This window comes from Mya arenaria, chromosome 2 (assembly GCF_026914265.1).
Source record: "Mya arenaria isolate MELC-2E11 chromosome 2, ASM2691426v1".
NCBI classification, from domain to species: Eukaryota; Metazoa; Mollusca; class Bivalvia; order Myida; family Myidae; genus Mya; species Mya arenaria.
Window position 1 is genome coordinate 39192649 of NC_069123.1, and position 17794 is coordinate 39210442.

General features: G+C 36.3%; 1 protein-coding gene across 2 annotated transcripts in view; it reads left to right on the forward strand.

Moving 5' to 3' along the window:
* LOC128206903 (cadherin-87A-like) overlaps positions 1–6558 on the forward strand; it is a 51130-nt gene extending 44572 nt beyond the window's left edge. For both annotated transcript variants that reach the window (XM_052909639.1, XM_052909648.1), the window contains 8 exons: positions 806–1048; positions 1405–1688; positions 2095–2183; positions 2696–2788; positions 3225–3372; positions 3927–4054; positions 5049–5074; positions 5332–6558. In XM_052909639.1, the coding sequence (XP_052765599.1) occupies positions 806–1048; positions 1405–1688; positions 2095–2183; positions 2696–2788; positions 3225–3372; positions 3927–4054; positions 5049–5074; positions 5332–5660 (1340 nt within the window). In that variant the 3' untranslated portion in view covers positions 5661–6558. The remainder of the gene's footprint in view (positions 1–805; positions 1049–1404; positions 1689–2094; positions 2184–2695; positions 2789–3224; positions 3373–3926; positions 4055–5048; positions 5075–5331) is intronic.
* Positions 6559–17794: the final 11236 nt, after the last annotated feature.

A 17794-nucleotide genomic window follows, 5' to 3' on the forward strand; every position in this document is an offset into this window, starting at 1 on the left:
TATCATTTTGAAATCTTGCATATATGCACAAAGAATATAGGTGGTGACTGGTGACGTCCTGGCTGGCCAGGTTTTGAAATAACTTTGCACAGATCTTGTGCAAATAAATGAAAAAATATAAATGAAATATAATAGCAGGTGCAACACACAGTTCCCTTTCTCTGGATTCAAAGCTTGCAAGTCCCAGGTCCTCTCAGGTCCCAGGTCCAGGTCCCAGGACCTCTTCACTTTATGTAAACAATGATGGGTTCCTGCTTGTATACTTATATGTAAGCACTTACTAAATGTAGGCATATTCCACTGATCTGTCTGGAACTTAGGAGGGATTCGTGATTGACAGTGAAAGCTATTGATATTTCAATATTTGCCTAAGTCAATTAATCAAATCCTGTGTCAAGGCGGTGTGTGAGGGTAGTCATCACTTCTGTGACAGCTGCTGTAAATGTACTGACTTTCACTATTGATATTTCAATACTTGCCTAAGTCAATTAATCAAATCCTGCGTCAAGGCGGTGTGTGAGGGTATTCATCACTTCTGTGACAGCTGCTGTAAATGTACTGACTATCACTATTGATATTTCAATACTTGCCTAAGTCAATTAATCAAATCCTGCGTCAAGGTGGTGTACGAGGGTATTCATCACTTATGTGACAGCTGCTGTTTAATTTACTGAACGATACATGTTTTCTCCCATTAAGTCACAATCCTTTTAGCAGACAGAAACAAAAATATCATGATATTAATGTTATTTACATATTATATAATTGTTATAGCGTAGTAAAATAATAAAGCTTATTCTTTCAGCGGGTAACGAGGAAGGAAAGTTTTTCCTAGGACGTAGGAATGGGAGCTTATCTCTCTCTGCCAAACTGGATAGAGAGAGCAAAAGCATCTACTACCTTGATATCCAAGCCTCAAATGACGAGGCCGACTATACTGTGATCCGGTACCGAAGGAACATTGATAAGAGCATCATTACGGTGAAGATCTTGGTTGGTGATATCAACGACCTTGCCCCAACCTTCCTCCAAGATCAGTACTATGGCTGTGAGTTATGCCAGCATTTTTATGCTGTAATCAGTTCAAGGCTTTTTTGTGATGAAAAAAATCATATATGTAAATAAAACATATCTTATGTATCTTACTAGAGTATTAAAATCAGCTTTAGTTTAAAGTTGGTAAAATTATTGGATTGAGGAACTGTGATTTCTCTTTGTATTGACCATTCAAACTCTGATATTTTAATGTTTGTTATATATCTTTTGTCAGTTTCCTAATATCTTTGTTTTATTGTTAAGAAAATTAATATGCATGTGAACATAGTTGATCTGTAAAGTAATGTTCTCAAGAGGCGTGTCAACAGAAATGTGAAATAAGTGGGCAATTAATGTTTTTATCTGCAGGTGTGTCCACACGAGCTCCATTGAACAAGCAGATAATGACAGTTCAGGCCATTGATCGAGATGCCGTGGGCTCGGGAGTGGTGCGGTATCGTCTGGTCGGAAGCAATCATATCGCAAACATAAATGGACAGGACAAGTTTCTGTTTTACATTCATCCAAAGTTTGGAATAATGACAAACAAGGTGCTGATGAACCAATATGCGGGACAAACCTTCGAGGTTCAGGTGAATGCTCGCGACGGCGAGAGCATTGAAGAATCCGAGGATGCCAACACAACGGCTCTGGTACGCATACTTAACATGCTGCTAAATGTAAAATTACAAAATAACCCGGTAGATGCAATGAATATTAACAGATGCAGCTAGTTGTTATGTGATGGCCATCTTATATTTTATAGTGTTAAAGATCTCAGTTAAAATGGCATCATTCAGATTTTTTCGAAGATAAATAAATTGCAACATTTCTCATATCAAAACCTCCAACCCATATATTCATATGCATACAAAAAGATCATTAAAACAGCATGAATTTTGAGCAATATTGAACAGAAAAAGATATTTCTTTGTTCATGTTTTAAGCCATTCTTTATGTAATTGGTTTATAGAGAAGAGATGTTTTGGTAGACATGCATATAAAATTCTAAAATATGCATAAAGCTTACCATTATTATTTTGTAATCCTAATTTGCAGGTATTCGTGACCCAGCCAGCAAATGAGGTGAAGCTGTTGATTGGACAGAACACGGGAGAGGTCCGGTTATATCAGACTCAGATACAAAGGTAAGAAATAGTCAATTAGAGGAAAAATGCGAGACTAAGGTTTTTTGTGTTCTATATCCAAGCTAGAACTTCATTCATGAATATATCCCTATTCATTTCAGTGCAACAAGAGAAATAAAGTTTGGTTGTATAACATTCTTTTTTTAAATGAGTAAATTAAGTTATTGTTAGGCCACAATGAATAAATAGTTTGTTTGAGCATTCCCCTGTCAATATTTTAGGTGTATATTGATAGGTAGGCGGTTTTGTTTATTACTTCCTAACTGCATTACGAAAATAAATAAAAATATGACACTGGAGAACTTTCCGGTATATTTGTGAGGCAGTAGGGCAACACCAAACAAAATATTTATTAACTGTGGCCTATCCATATTAAAGGCTAATTCCCTTTCACAGTTACCTTGAATCTGTTGACTACTGCTCTCTGATATCCCAGAAAAGAGCTACAGTTTGTACTAGTATGCTAGTATGCTAAAAGCTTGAAGCCCTATTTCCGTTTTCTCATTTTGAAGTATCCTGGAGGAGGCAAGCGACCTGAGCTATGTGTGCATCAACGAGATCCGGGACCATGTGGTTGATTCCTCGGGCGTTGTTAGTACACTCTGGTATGTACCACCATACAGTTTAAAATTGATGTCTATATCAAAGGATTTTCAGCAGGTCACACTCATAACCATACTGCATATATGTGTATTGGAATTTGTGTTACATTTTAAGGGCAAAGATAGCATGTGGGTAACAGCAGTTTCAGAAGTGAGATGTTAATGCCATAAATTACAAAACTGGTGAGAAATTAGCAGACAAAGGGCGTTAAGACCCTGGACTTTGCGGCTGGTCAATCGCAAATATATTGACATAGTTATGGTTCTGTTCTCAATTTTGACAATACCTAAGAAATATTTGGCATGTTTTAAGAATTATGAAATTAATGTTAGATGCGCCCTTACAATGTCAACAGATCTAGTTTACTTTGCACAGTGTTTTCTTGATAAAAAAATTCTTTCAGTAATTGTCATTTGACGGCTTTTTTTTCTTTTTCAGGTCTGATGTTTACGTTTCTGGCATTCGATACGATCCTTTGACCAAGAGATACACTATTCTCTCGACCACGGAGTTTTCCAATATAATACAACGGGAACGAACCAGTCGCTCTTCAGATTTTGACCTCTTGTACATCAAGGAAGTTGCGGTAAAAACAAATGCTACATGAATACAGTTTAAAGTTTAAAGAGGAATTAGTAGTATGTGTATTGGCTCCTTTGATAGTGAACAATATGGTTTCTATGAGAGTGTAATACTTAAAGATGCAAGTCTTTATAGTTTTATGAATATTGCAAGAATAATCCACTGCAAACATCAGTGCATTTGGTGTTTTGATTTTTTTTTTCATTAAATAAATTATGCAACACTAAAAGGCACTCAAGCACTACCAATTTAACACAGGTGTCTGACAATCAAACATCAATAAACCAACTCGCCTTTTTATGTGTATAAATGAACACTTTATTAGAAGTACATGCAAATCACAGCTTTAGGAGATCATATTTCCTGTTTGTTACAGTGAAACCAGTAACTACCCGACTCACACTATCTTTGTTTAAGTGATATATACAGGGAAAAAACCCTTTCAGGAGTTCAGGAGCTCCCATTAGATAGAACTGGATGATAATGTGGTGCTTATCACCATGATCATCATTGATGTCATTGTAAACATGCTGTGTACCATAATACTTTTCATTGCAGGAGTTCAGCAGCTCCCAGGAGATTGAGCTGGAAGACAGCGCAGTGCTTATTATCATGATCATCATTGCTGTCCTTATCTTCCTCATCATCGTGTTCTGTATTGTTGCCTTCCTCTGTATAAGAGCCAGGTAGGTTCAACTAAGGCTGGACTAATCTTAGGGATTGATTTCTAAAGAAAATTAATTTGAGGTCTTGTCATATCACCATGTCAGGTACATAATCGACAGCATCCAAAAGGGGATGGGTGTGAGCAATTTACCGTACTAAAACATGATTGTGAACATCATCATTCTACTTTGTGTGCATATTAAAATGCTACGCCAGTGTGCATGTATATAGCAAGTCCCTCCACTTTGATATAAACACATTTATTGGCTTATGGGACGTAAGTTATGTCTCGTGGTCATTGGAGAAAAACTGTGGAGCCTCGGCTTTAATTGCAGCACTCTTTAAAATATTTGGTAAGGATATTATCATCATTCTGGAAAAATCTGAATGTACAGATCTAACTGTATACTACAAAGTACCATAATTGTGTAAAACTTTTTTAAATTTGCACGAAAAAAGAAATATAATCTCATGGTCCTTCAGCTTTTTATTGCTGCAACCATTCATGTGTCTTTTCTTTTATCTGTTTAAATAATTAGAATACATATTTATTGAAAGACTTTGGCATGTAGGGAATGTGTGATTCTTTGAAAAGCTAATTTACTTTTTTGTAATGTTTCCATGGTAACAGTACACGGTAAATCATTTTTGTCCCGAGTGTCTGCCTCAATTTCACCATTTGTTACAATTCACTTCAAATAACACTGTTGTGTGCTGTTTGGAATGAAACTTAACTTTTCTTACATTATAGGCATATGAAATGAAATGAGATAAACACTTTGGTATATTATATGTATATGGTAGCCATTCAATCAATTTTCAAAACTGTTCTAAATTGGGTTTGTTTAAACTTCAACCCCTTTAAAGTCAAAGTTTCATTTAAAAATATTTTCATAATAAACTTGAAATAAACTTTTTCCAATACAAAAAATAAAATTGAATTTATTACTGACTTAACTTTTTCCAATAAAAAAAAATTGAATTTATTACTGACTTAATTCTTTCTATTTATAGCAAACGTCAGAAGAAGGCTATGCTCCGTAAGTTTTTATCTTTTATGTTCAATTTTGAAATTATTAAATAAATACATGTAATAGAAGTGGTAAGCAATTGTACGTCTACTGACCTTGAGGTCTTGTTGATCATCATCTTATGTATTCATTGAAAGGATGGCAAAAAAAATATAGTAATATGAAAAATAGAATGTCTTAGAATGTCTTTGCTTTCTCCATAATATGACATTAGCATCAATATTTTTGTGAGAAATGTAGCATCCATTATACACTATCGATTTCAGTACATAAGACTCATGCCACACCCGCCCCTATCCCGGTTGTTATGGCTGCAGTTGAGCCCGAGCCCGTCATCTACGACAATCGGGGCTTCAGCCAGGAGGAGCCTGTTTTCGTGCAACAAGTTGAGGAGAAGAGGGTGATCGAGACAGACCCTGTGCATGTGCAGTATGCCGTCGTGTCAAAACGGTCGTCGTCCCCGGAGAGGATGGAGTATGATGATGATACTGATGCTATTGTTACAGAGATCAGGGATGACGATGTGCCCGCTCAGAGTGCTGTCTACGAGCCCGAGTACAGAATTGAGACAGAAGTTGTATCAGAAAAGTTTTAAAAAATGTTAAATTTTGAACATTTATGCTTGCTGTTAATGATGAGTGTGTAAAATCCTGAAAAATACTCTCAAATTTAATCACAGAAAACATAAAACTGTACATACTTTTTGAAAGTTCTATTTTTTTCTAAATGCAGGGTGTACTTATTAAACAGTTAGCAGTCTCATATTATTTTTTTTGAAAAGCATGTAAAGATTGCATTCATTTAACAATTCTCAATTTCTGTGTAAAAAAAACTCATTGCCATTAGTACAAGATGCAATTTCTCAGTAACTGCTACTTTTTATGAGAAAAACAAATACAAATTGAAGGCATTGGCAGCATTTACGTGACAGGAGTTACTGTCTTCTTTTCTGGCATACCTGACTGAGTGCTCCTTGTTTATATGATTGTGCATTGAGTGCTCCTTGTTTTATGATTATACATTGAGTGCTCCTTGTTGTATGATTGTACATTTTCTTTAAGACAACTATATAAGTTAAGTTTTATGATGATTTATATGTCTCAGATGGCTTTAAAAAACAAAGTTTATTGCACAAATTATTTAAAATATCTTCTTTTTTCTCCTCCAAAAATTTGATAAAAACCTGCTCTGACTAAAAGTTTTAATAGCCATGTGTGTTTATTTGTTGGCATATGTAATACTTGCAATTGAAGGAGAAAAAAATAGAAAATTGATTTTGACAGATATATGATTGTAAAAAAATGTTAAATTTCTTTGATTGTGCTATTTGTAGATGATTGGTTCTATTTTTGTACAGTAAATGCCTTATGCAATGTATATAACTATTATCAGCTAGAATGTGTATATTGGCTCACATATGGAACCATTGCATAGTTGACATTCCATATTTGACAGTGATATATTTTTTGAAAATAAATTATTGTACTACAAAATTATCGTTTCTATTCCATTTCTTTCATTTATTTCACAGGCGATTAAGTACAAGGAATCTTGTTATGCCTTAGTGAAGTGTCGACCTCCTCTGGGCAAAATATGATCCGGTCTCATAAAAGGTTTTTCTTAACATACATCAGTTCTGGTTCTGGCGCAGGACAAAGGAGTCGATAGTGGTTATATAAGCTGCCAGCTTTCTTCGTAAGCAAGCTTTAATGCATTAGAAGAAAGCAAACAAAAAATGTTAGCAGATAATTCTGCTTGTTCTAACTTTTGAAGGTCAAGGTCGAACTTAGCTGCCAGCCCTTTTCGTAAGCAATGTTAAATTCATTTGAAGAAAGCAAACAAGAGATGTTAGCAGATAATTATGCTTGTTCTAACTGTTTGGTTCAATGTCAAGGTCAAACTAAGCTGTCAGCTTTCTTTGTAAGCAAGCTTAAATGCATTTGAAGAAAGCCACACAAATTTGTTTGCAGATAATTCTGCTTGTTCGAACTATTTTGGTTCAATGTCAAGGCCAAACTAAGCTACCAGCTTTCTTCGTAAACAAGCTTAAATGCTTTTGAAGGAAGCATATAATTCTGCTTGTTCTAACTATTTTGATTCAAGGTCAAGATCAAAGTAGCTGAGCGTCAGCGATTTATTTTTGTGCTCCGTTACACATCAACCATGCACACGGTTGAGAAGAATGGTGAGATGGCAATTGGCATTTATAAATATTAAACATATATTACAGTTAAACGAACAAAATGCAGACGGTGACCAAAACCTATTCTTCAGCAAGCTATGGCCATGGTCTGGGTTACAAAAGTCGCAATGACAGGCAGATTTTTATTTTTTCTGTAGAAAATGAGCATAACATTCCCATTCAAATCTTTGAAATCCAACAAATCGGACAAATGTCACGTTTTACAAGGGATAACTCGACACTTACATTCTCTTCGCCATAATGTAAGTTTTCTTATTGGATTGTTCCTATACCCAAGAGTTTAAACAAAAGTCCATGCTTATAAATATGCTGTAATGACAACATTCAGAGAGACTTTCAGACATTTTTTTCAAAGGTTCTAAAGTGTTATACATACACAAGAATCATTAGAGCCAAAACCTTGCTATGCGTTGAAAATGCTTTCGATGCATCTTCCACGAAAACAATGAGTATGGTCTGTTGTTGTTTCTGTTGTTTGGAAATTTTTAAACATCAGGGAGTGAAGTTTTCTTCCACCTCAGATAAGTAGATCCAATAATTTAACCATGCTAGATATTCTTATCTTGCCCATGGGCGAAGATAAAATGCCCGTATGGAACTCCTTTTAATAATCACCACATTGTAATTACATCCCTTGTTAAAGACTGTCGTCAGTAGCATCAAGGAAATATTGTCTTATGGTAATATTTAGAACGCTAATTAATTAGTTCTCGCTTCAAATGTCACCATAAAACAGTTTCCATGCACCATTCAAGAAATAATGCTTCATTCTCCTTAGAACTATTTAAAAAGACCGATTTGACTATTAACATTAACACGATCACTGCGCGCATATCCATGACAACCACGTGCTATCGCATATCCTTAGGCAATTATTTTCCCTAAGCACAAAAGAGTTCCAGCAAAAAATACATTTTTACTTATTTTTGTTTAACTGAGGTGGGAGAAAAAGCATCTACCAAAGCCGCTCGTGTAAGATAGGTTCATCCCGACCCTCGCGCAGGGTGTTTTGCGGAAACTCGGTAAACCTCGTTTTCGCAAAACACCCTACGCTCGGGTCGGAATGAACCTATCTTACACTCTCGGCCATGGAAGATACTTATAATCTCAGTTGTGTATTATTAATACAAAATTAGGAGGTTCGTTATTGGTCCAAGATACAAAACTTATAAAATTCGTTCGAGCTCAATGTTGACATAGTCAAACCTGGATTTCCATGCACTGTTGCCATTTATTCAGTGGCCGAATTTTTTTTTTAATTTTCATAAGCATAATATTGTTAAAATGTTGCTTATTTACATGTTTTTAGAACTTCAAAATTAATTATCGTTGTTGTGTCAATGCATACATGTATCTTGCCGCGCCAATTCACAGCTGAATTGCTCATGTATTGTGTAACTCGGTCAAAAAATAATGTGATAAAAACTAAATTGAACGGGACAAAACTGAACAACTAACTTAACCTACATGTATCTTCTTCTTTTATATTTATAATGATCTGCCCGCGCCATATAATGGCTACATTATGGCTTGACCCCGTCACATCCCCCAGTGTGACTTTACCAGTTTTGAAGCCGAAACGGGAAATTTACCCTTAACTAATGGTGGTGTTTATGCCAATAAAATAATAGTGAAGCCAAAATGCTGAGTGATCTGCGAAAAAGAACATGTAGAGCTCTCGCACGTCGGTGACAATTTGAAACACTGGTTTTTTTTAAACTGCTAGTCTTCGTCGAGGTTAAATCGGCTGCTGACTGTATCATTAAGTCGTCTTTCTAGGGAGCCCCGTGACTTCATCGTGACGTGCACGCGCCAGCGGATCAGAGAGGCAATACATGTACATGTACTTACTTTACTAATACTTTTGTCGATCTGTTTAATATGGTGGCATATAACTGCCGTACGATAACCTGATAGCGTTCGCGATTTGTTTTCGTGTAAACCACTTAATTTTCGCGATAATTATAGCTATCTGGTTAATATTCGCGACACCTTTTTGTTTAGACACATAACATAAGACAAAGAACAGAATTGAAAGTCAACATCAACATGATTGATTCGCTGTGTGTGTTGCCATGGTTGCCCCAAACACAAACATCCAGTTTCTATGCACGTCCTGAACACTCGCTATATCCCCTTTTCACACCAGCCATTTCCATGATGCAACAAAGATGGTCTCTATATTATATATATATATATATATATATATATATATATATATATATATATAGTTTTAAAACCTCTAAAATATTGGGGCCCTGTTTATATTTACACCCGAATTATTGGGTCCACGGTGTATTTATTGGGGCATACCTCAATATTGGGTCAAAGACCCAACATATAAGGACCCAACATAATTGTTTGTTTTAAATGTATCTGCAGGGTCAAATACGTGATTGGAACCTGTATTCCTAAACACATTTATTGGGTCGCAATTTCACTGTTGGGTCGCAAAATATACACGCACCGTGTTTCGTGTATATTTGTATATTATATTATATATTTTGACCCAATATTGCAATATATTGGGACATCACAATAAAGTGGAAAAGCTATCGTTATTGGTATATGTTATACTTATTTTTTTCCATACACAGTAACAACAAACCTTAACGTAGCAATATAACACCTTAACCGTTTAGTTGATGTACTATTATATAGATGATGACATCATTTTCTATAAATAATTCAATTTTTTTTTTTTGCTTGTGAATAGCTTTGAAAATATGATGTAAAATGGAGAATTTGCTCCTTAGGAGCAAAGTTTCCATGTTTCATCGTGTTTTTAAATATCACATTCTACATTCTCTAGATGCGTTAGAATGTGTCTCTATCAGTTATTGGGTAGATGTGAACATTAACATGTAACTCAAAATAATTTAATTCATAGAATAACTCCTATGTCAGCCAGTATAGATCCCAGGAAAAAAAATCAGGCATTCTAGTGCAAGAAAACTTTCTAAATATTACTTTCTATGAAGTTTAATGCTCCTTCCATAAAAATCTGTTTCTTAAATGCTAAATAATGGTTTATTTTTTTATTTCTTTCCTGTACATCATCGTATCACTTCATAAGCATACAACTTGAATCCAAATGAGACGCCGAGTAATTGGACGTCCCATTCGGATCCAAGCTGGTTGACATTCTGATATGAGTTAACAATCAACATACAATAGGGGTGTGGGTACACTGACGAGCAATGAAAATGCAACAAGTATTTTTGAGTGTAACTACAAAACGTGCATTTTCGTAGACAACAGACCAAGACATATTTCATATTAGTTACCTATGCTACTCCCTGAAATGGGTTTTGTTTTCTGAAATCAACCATGACTGACTACGGCCGGACTTCTGGCGTATTCAACGTCCGCGACGCGCACGCTTTCTTAGCGACGTTTTTAAAATTCGTTTTTACTTTTATTGCACGTGTGCGTTGATTTACTTTATGAAAATCACCTGAAATAGCAAATCTCTAAGAAATAGGCAATGACACGATAAAACAATCGAAAAGTCAGTCTTCAAATTGAACGGTATAACGTCACGGGCTCCGTTTTAGACTGTCCATGACAAGGTACACAGCGTGCAACGCCGTCAAGACAGAATGTCTACCAACGTTAACGTAATCGATTCCTTGCAGCCCAATCGACGACAGAAGACTTGGTCAGGACACGGTGGTAAACCAAAACATTGGAAACTGTGTCAAGAAGACTTAGGGACTACGGTGGAAGTTGTCATCGGCTTTGCAAATTGTCGTGTTGCGCCGTAGCCATCGTATTGAAGTTACAGTCAGCTTGACACAGGCGTGGTAACTGTGTTGCTCTGGGTACCACATCTTGCACACCCGTCTCTCAGGCAATGCCTTGTTTAAATTTTCTTTTTCTGCAGGCATTAAATCTTAACACTTTGCTAGATGAAATGACGACCTTAAGAGATGTGTATATGTTTGCATTCAAAAGATATTGAAGCATATCTTCTTTGTTGCGTTTTCATTGCTCGTCAGTGTATAATCCGAAAGCAGACGAAGACAACCAAAAATAACACATAGGCAAAGCAAGTTTGTCGTCACTAAGTATTATCTAACAACTGTCAACAAGTGTGTATGTGTTTAAATTTTCCAAACACTGCTGTCTGGTTGTGAAAGATGTTTGTAAAGCACTGACAAATCCTGACGAGTCCTGACTAGCAATTGTGTATAATTAATCAGAGCTTAAGATAAGGTGTGTATTGCATGTTCTAAAATATCCATTTCTCAATCTATTCCTATGTTTGACCACTTATTAGAATCGCAACCGGATGTTTGGATTCCTAGAACAGGGGGAATGTCTAATATATGGGCATCGCAGATACGGCCACAGTACCACTTCCGGGTTTAATCAGCGTGTTTCCTGGTAGTATCGTGTCAGTGTTACGAAAGCTTTCCATTTTATTAAATCATATTTTAAAGTATTTCAAAACTGGATAAAAATATCTCGAGAACATTTCAAGGATACACCCACTCTTATCCAGAAGCAGTTTTAGCCACTTGTGCCTATTTTATAACAACATGCTGTCGCATTTATAATTCCACAAAGATGTAACGCCCTCGCATTTTTGAAGGAGTAACATTTTTGTGGACTTAAGGTGACGATGTGACATGATGTGAAAATTTCATTAGCACCTTTCTCAACCATTTACCTGTTTATCACGTGTTTTCACGCCCTTGCAAACAGAGTAGACCCAGATCAGGCAGCTCCTAAAGATCTGGGTCTGCTCTGCTTGTTTCACTCAGGGGTGACAAAATTCCAGAATTCCGGATTTTGGGCAAGTGTCCAAAAAAAATAAAAAAAATGTTTTGGACACTTGCCCACTCATTCTCAATATGTTTCTAAAACACATTAAGAATTAGTGGGCAAGTGTCAAAAACAAATTATGTTTTTTTCTCAGCTCAAATACAGTTTTCACATAAGCTTGAGTCGGATATTGTTTATGAAATTTGGACCAGGTCTCTTATTCTTGCATGCTCAGACTTTACCCTTCCTCCACACAAGCACAGTGCACCTATTGAAACCTTTGAAACTTAAAGTGGTTGAAAATTTAAATGAAATTAGAGTATGTGCTCCTATAGAGCAAAATGCTCCATTTCCCATGATATTTTTAAAGGTATTCAGACCATCATTTTTTTCAAGTTCATTTTGTGCTCTTTTTTTTTAACTTCATTTTCTATAAATTTGTAAACAATACAAATTTATAGAAAATGAAGTGATAATCTAAAATTAATGTATGAAGTAAATAGGACTGCAACGGTTCACCGAAGTTCGGTTATTTTCGATTCTTTTTTCTCGGTTCGATTTTCGGTTTGGCGCCGCAAAATTTCGGTTCGGTGCGTCAATTTACGGCCATGACGGCCCATTAGACTATACCGCTTATTTGGACCAATCAGCTTGCCGATAATATTCTGCCTACCGTTGTTAGGTAAAAATGTCTGAATTGTGCGATCCACTGGCTGCTTTAAAATCGGCACTTTGGAAGCATTTCGGCTTCTTCAAGAAGGCTTGCAGCATAACTTGATAGTTGATACAGTTGACAGATGTATATATTAGTCTTATTAGATGAATATTGGCAAGTAAATGAGTTGTTTTAAAGTGTTTCTATAATTATCTTGTGTTCCCTATTTCCGAACCGAATAATCGATAACCGAGAGGGTAATAATCGAAACTGAACCGAACCGAGAAGTACCTGTATTGTTGCAGGCCTAGGAGTAAAGTGTTAAGACTTTGGAATAGTCTTGTGTGAATGGAGAAAACGTTCGAACAGAAGCTGATAATCATTATCAGCTTCTACCAAAATGGTTATTTCATTCATTTGATTGAAAAGTCCCAACTGTGAACTGAATACATAACACTTGTAAACAATGTAGTTTGAACTTCAGACCAAGGCTTGTAAGACAATTAACTCTCAAACCAGGACTGGTGGGACATTTTAATCTTAGACCTGGACTAATGAGGCAGCAGGCAGTGCAGTGCTGACCAGATGGAAACAGTTGACCCAACAATGTTATATATATTACTTGCAAAACCCTTAGAATTGTTGGGTCATAAATTTTCTCGCAAAACCTGGTGAAAGTGATGATATATAGTAGACAAAATTGGCTAGGGGCCCAAAAAGAGTCCCTTTAAGCCAAAACAAAAGTGACAGTTAATATGGTTCCGAATTAACCAACAATGTTGCCTAGATGCCCCTTAAGGTTACCTTTAGAGCTAAGAAAGCTACAAGCTGTAATGGAGATCAGTGATCCAACAACATATTATACATGAATACCTGTTGGGTCATAAATTGTTTTCATACAAGTCCTGTTCCCATAGAGACCATGACCATTGAGACAGTTTACTCACAGGCCAAGACTAGTGAGACAGTTTAATCTCAGACCAAGACTAGTGAAGTATCAGGCAGTGCTAACCAAATGGAATTGACACAACAATGTAATATATACTACTTACAAAACCCTAAGAACTGTTGGGTCATTAATTTTTTTGCAAAACCTGATGAAAATGATCATATATAGTAGACAAAATTGGATAGGAACTCTTTTGAATCCCTTTAAGCCAAAACAAAAGTGACAGTTTTGGTCAGACCTCGGGCCAAAAACTTGCTCAGGATGTTTTTCTTGATGATGTCTTGATCGAGTTCAGTCATGGATGGGGCAAGGTCAAAAAATAGGTCAGTAGGTCAAATCTTCGAAAAATCCTGTTTACCCTGTAGGAGCCCCATTTTTTGCCCAATCTTCCTGAAATTCAGTCAGAATATTTGTTTGATGATATCTCAATCGAGTTTGACCATGGGTTGGGCCAGGTCAAAAAGTAGGTCAGTAGGTCAAATCTTTGAAAAATCCTATTTAGGCTTTAAGGGCCACATTTTTTACCCAATCTTCCTGAAACTAGCTCAGGATTATTTCTTGATAATATCTTGATCAAGTTCAATCAAGGGTGGGGCCAGGTCATAAAGTAGGTCAGTAAGTTAAATCTTAAAAAATCACAAACCTTCACCTTTGACATTAGTGCGTAAATGGGCACTCCCAACCCCTATTGCATGCACAATTGTGAAAAAGTGCCTTCATGCTAGACCCAGTCCTTTTGGGGCATGTGTCATGTGACTGTGACAGCTCTTGTTAATCATTTCTTTTTATATGCCCAAAGAAACTTTGGTTGTATTTTGTTATGGCGCATCTTCCGCTTGTCCATCCCTCTGTCTGTTTGTCTGTCAGCCATTCTTGTCCGCTCAATAACTTTAATACTATTCAGCTTAGGGCAACCATGGATTAAAAATTTATGACCCAACAATTCTTAGGGTTTTGCAAGTTATATATATATTACATTGTTGGGTTAATTTTTTTATGACCCAACAATTATTCAGAGTTCTCATGGAATATATAAAAAAATGTATAATACATTGTCTTTTTGTCTGTTAGCCATTCTTGTCCGCTCAATAACTTTAATACTATTCAGCTTAGGGCAACCATGGATTAAAAAATTATGACCCAACAATTCTTGGAGTTTTGCAAGTTATATATATATTACATTGTTGGGTCAATTGTTTTATGACCCAACAATTATTCAGAGTTCTCATGGAATATATAAAAAAATGTATAATACATTGTTGGGTCACCAATCTCAAATACTACCAGTAGCTATCTTTAATTTGAAGGTTATGTTATCGGGCACCAAGGCAACACTTAATTAGCGACCAAATCAATGTCAATGTCACAGTTATCTGATATATAGAATGCCTGTGCACTCAAACATTTCTGCTCAATACCGTAACTTGAATAACTCGATCAATAGGTCATCGCCACCGTGATCTTTAATCTAGTCAGTACCATTAATTGAAACGCATTCAGCTAAGGACTACCTTATGTGGTGTTATAGATGATCATGGTCTGTAGTTGATGCTTATTTTTATACCCCCAGAAACCAAGTTCGAGAAGGGGTATATAGGAGTTGGCATTGTCGTTGTTGTCGTCATTATCATGGTTGGTGTAGGCATGAAAAACTTTAACCTTGGCTATAACTTCTTTGTTCTTGAAGCTACTGCAATGAAACTTCACACAGCTGTTTACAATCACAAGGGCTTTAATCTGACCAAGAGCCATAACTCTGTGATGCTTTGTTGTCAGAATTATGTTTATGGTCTTGGGAAATAATAGACGAGAGTTGACCTCCATGCACGGGACTTATAGTTTTGAATTGTCTCTTCAAGACGATTATTGAGTAATAGCCCATAATAACAAAACCTTGTTGTGTCAGGAGGTGGGGCAGAAGTACTGATGGTTCTAGGGTTTTTGTGTCACCTGCTGTAGGCAGAAGGTGACACTAAACGATCACTTCTCTGGCGTCTGTCTTAGTCCGTCTGTCCAGCCGTCTGTCCGTCCATCTGTCTGTCCGTCACACTTTTCATGTCACGCGTTTTAGCTCACCTGAGCAAAGCTCAGGATGAGCTACTGTGATCGCTCGAGGCATCCAATAAATCGACTATTATTCTTTTGATATAATTAGAAATAATATAAATGATAATATAAATATAAGAAATGAACGCCTACTCGCTACATTTCAACGGGTATATGAATACAACAGGTCGCATGCATAGTTAATGTAAACCCCTTCGGGGTTTACGAACTCTGCACGCGACCTGTTGTATTCATATACCCGAGAACAGACGCGAGAAGGCGTTCATTTCTTAACTGAAATTAAGTTTTAAATTTTATTCATAATTACACCTGTAATAGCCTATAGGACTTATTCTTTTTGGCTGAAATCTGTTAAGGTTTTGGGGTTAGTGTTGTAATGCACTGTTGCTCCATGAAATAATATTTGCCCTAGGAAGCTTATATGTGACGTCGTTTGAAAAAATGGGACCAATTGCGGGACAAAAAATGCAAACTTAGATCAGACGCCGCTCATTCTGCGCGACGTCTGATCAAAGTCTGCACTTTTTGTCACCCATAGACGTGTAGAGAAAACATTTTCTCTCTCTGTGTGTGAAGATTAAACTAAAAAATAACGACACATGTGTGAAAACAGCTGATATATAATGTCACCATGTTTTCCGCAATTGGTCCCATTTTCTCAGACGACGTCACATATTTGAAATGGAAGTGCCCTGTATGCTGAACATAGATTCTGCATAGATACTGTTTCAAACAATTGATAATTTTAGTCAAATTTCACAGGATTTGAACTGAGTCATTTTTAGTTTAAATCTGATTGATAGTTGAAATATTTGCTGTAGGGAGCTTATATTTGAAATGGAGATGCAATGGAAGGCTGAATATAGATACTTCATAATTAAAGATGATGAAAATATGTTTTATCCAAATTTTAACCCTTTACCTGTTTAATGTTCATGTAAAAAAAAACTCTGCCTACTATGCATATATTATTAGATCATTTTCATAGTTTGTGAATTATACTTGTAATTTGTAGAACAATATCCAGACTACAATATTTTATGTTGCAAACAGAGCAGTGTAGTGGACATGATATTTATTATCATATGTTAATATAATAAACACCATGTCCACTACAGACCATAGTTATCTCCCCTTGATGTGTTAAAGTAGGCAAAATAAGCCCTGTCCGGGATTCTTCTTTGTTATTATTCAACAAATCTTTATCAAACTTTCAGAAATTAATGGCCATGTTGTAAACTTTCGCCTCTGTGAATTTGGTACGGGTCACATGACCCTGACCAGAGTTATCTCCCCTTGATGTGTTAAAGTAGGCAAAATTAGCTTTGTCCGGCCTAACTCCAGGGCAAAAAACCTAGACATGGAGGGGATGTACTTATTTCAAACAGTTAGCTCTAGGCGAGCTTTGCTCTTTGTTACTTTTTGTTGTATAAATGGTACAACATGTATTTTTATGCCCCCTCTCTTAAAAAAGGGGGGGGGGCATATAGATTTGCCTTTGTCCGTCCGTCTGTCTGTCTGTCTGTCTGTCATTCCGTCTGTCTGTACGTTCCGAAAAGTTTGTGTCGCGTGTATCTCAATAACCGTTAGTAGTTCAGACTTGAAACTTCATGGATGTAATACTCTGGGTGGGAACTTGCGCACCTGGGTATTTTCATCCGGCAAAATTGATATTTACGGAGTTATGGGCCTTGATTTTGTGAAAAAATGGCATTTTTAGTTTGTGTCATCTGTAACTCTAAAAGCCTTTGTTGTGCAGACTTGAACTTCATGGATGTATTACTCAGGGTGTGAACTTGTGCACCTGGGTATTTTCATCCGGCCAAAATTTATATTTACGGAGTTTTGGGCCTTGATTTAGTGAAAAAACGGCATTTTTAGTTTGTGTCATCCGTAACTCTAAAAGTATTTGTAGTACAGACTTGAAATTTCATGGATGTATTATTCAGGGTATGAACTTGTGCACCTGGGTATTTATCCGGCCAAAATTTATATTTACGGAGTTATGGGCCTTGATTTAGTGAAAAAGCGGCATTTTTAGTTTGTGTCGTCCATAACTCTAAAAGCGTTTGTAGTAGTGACTTA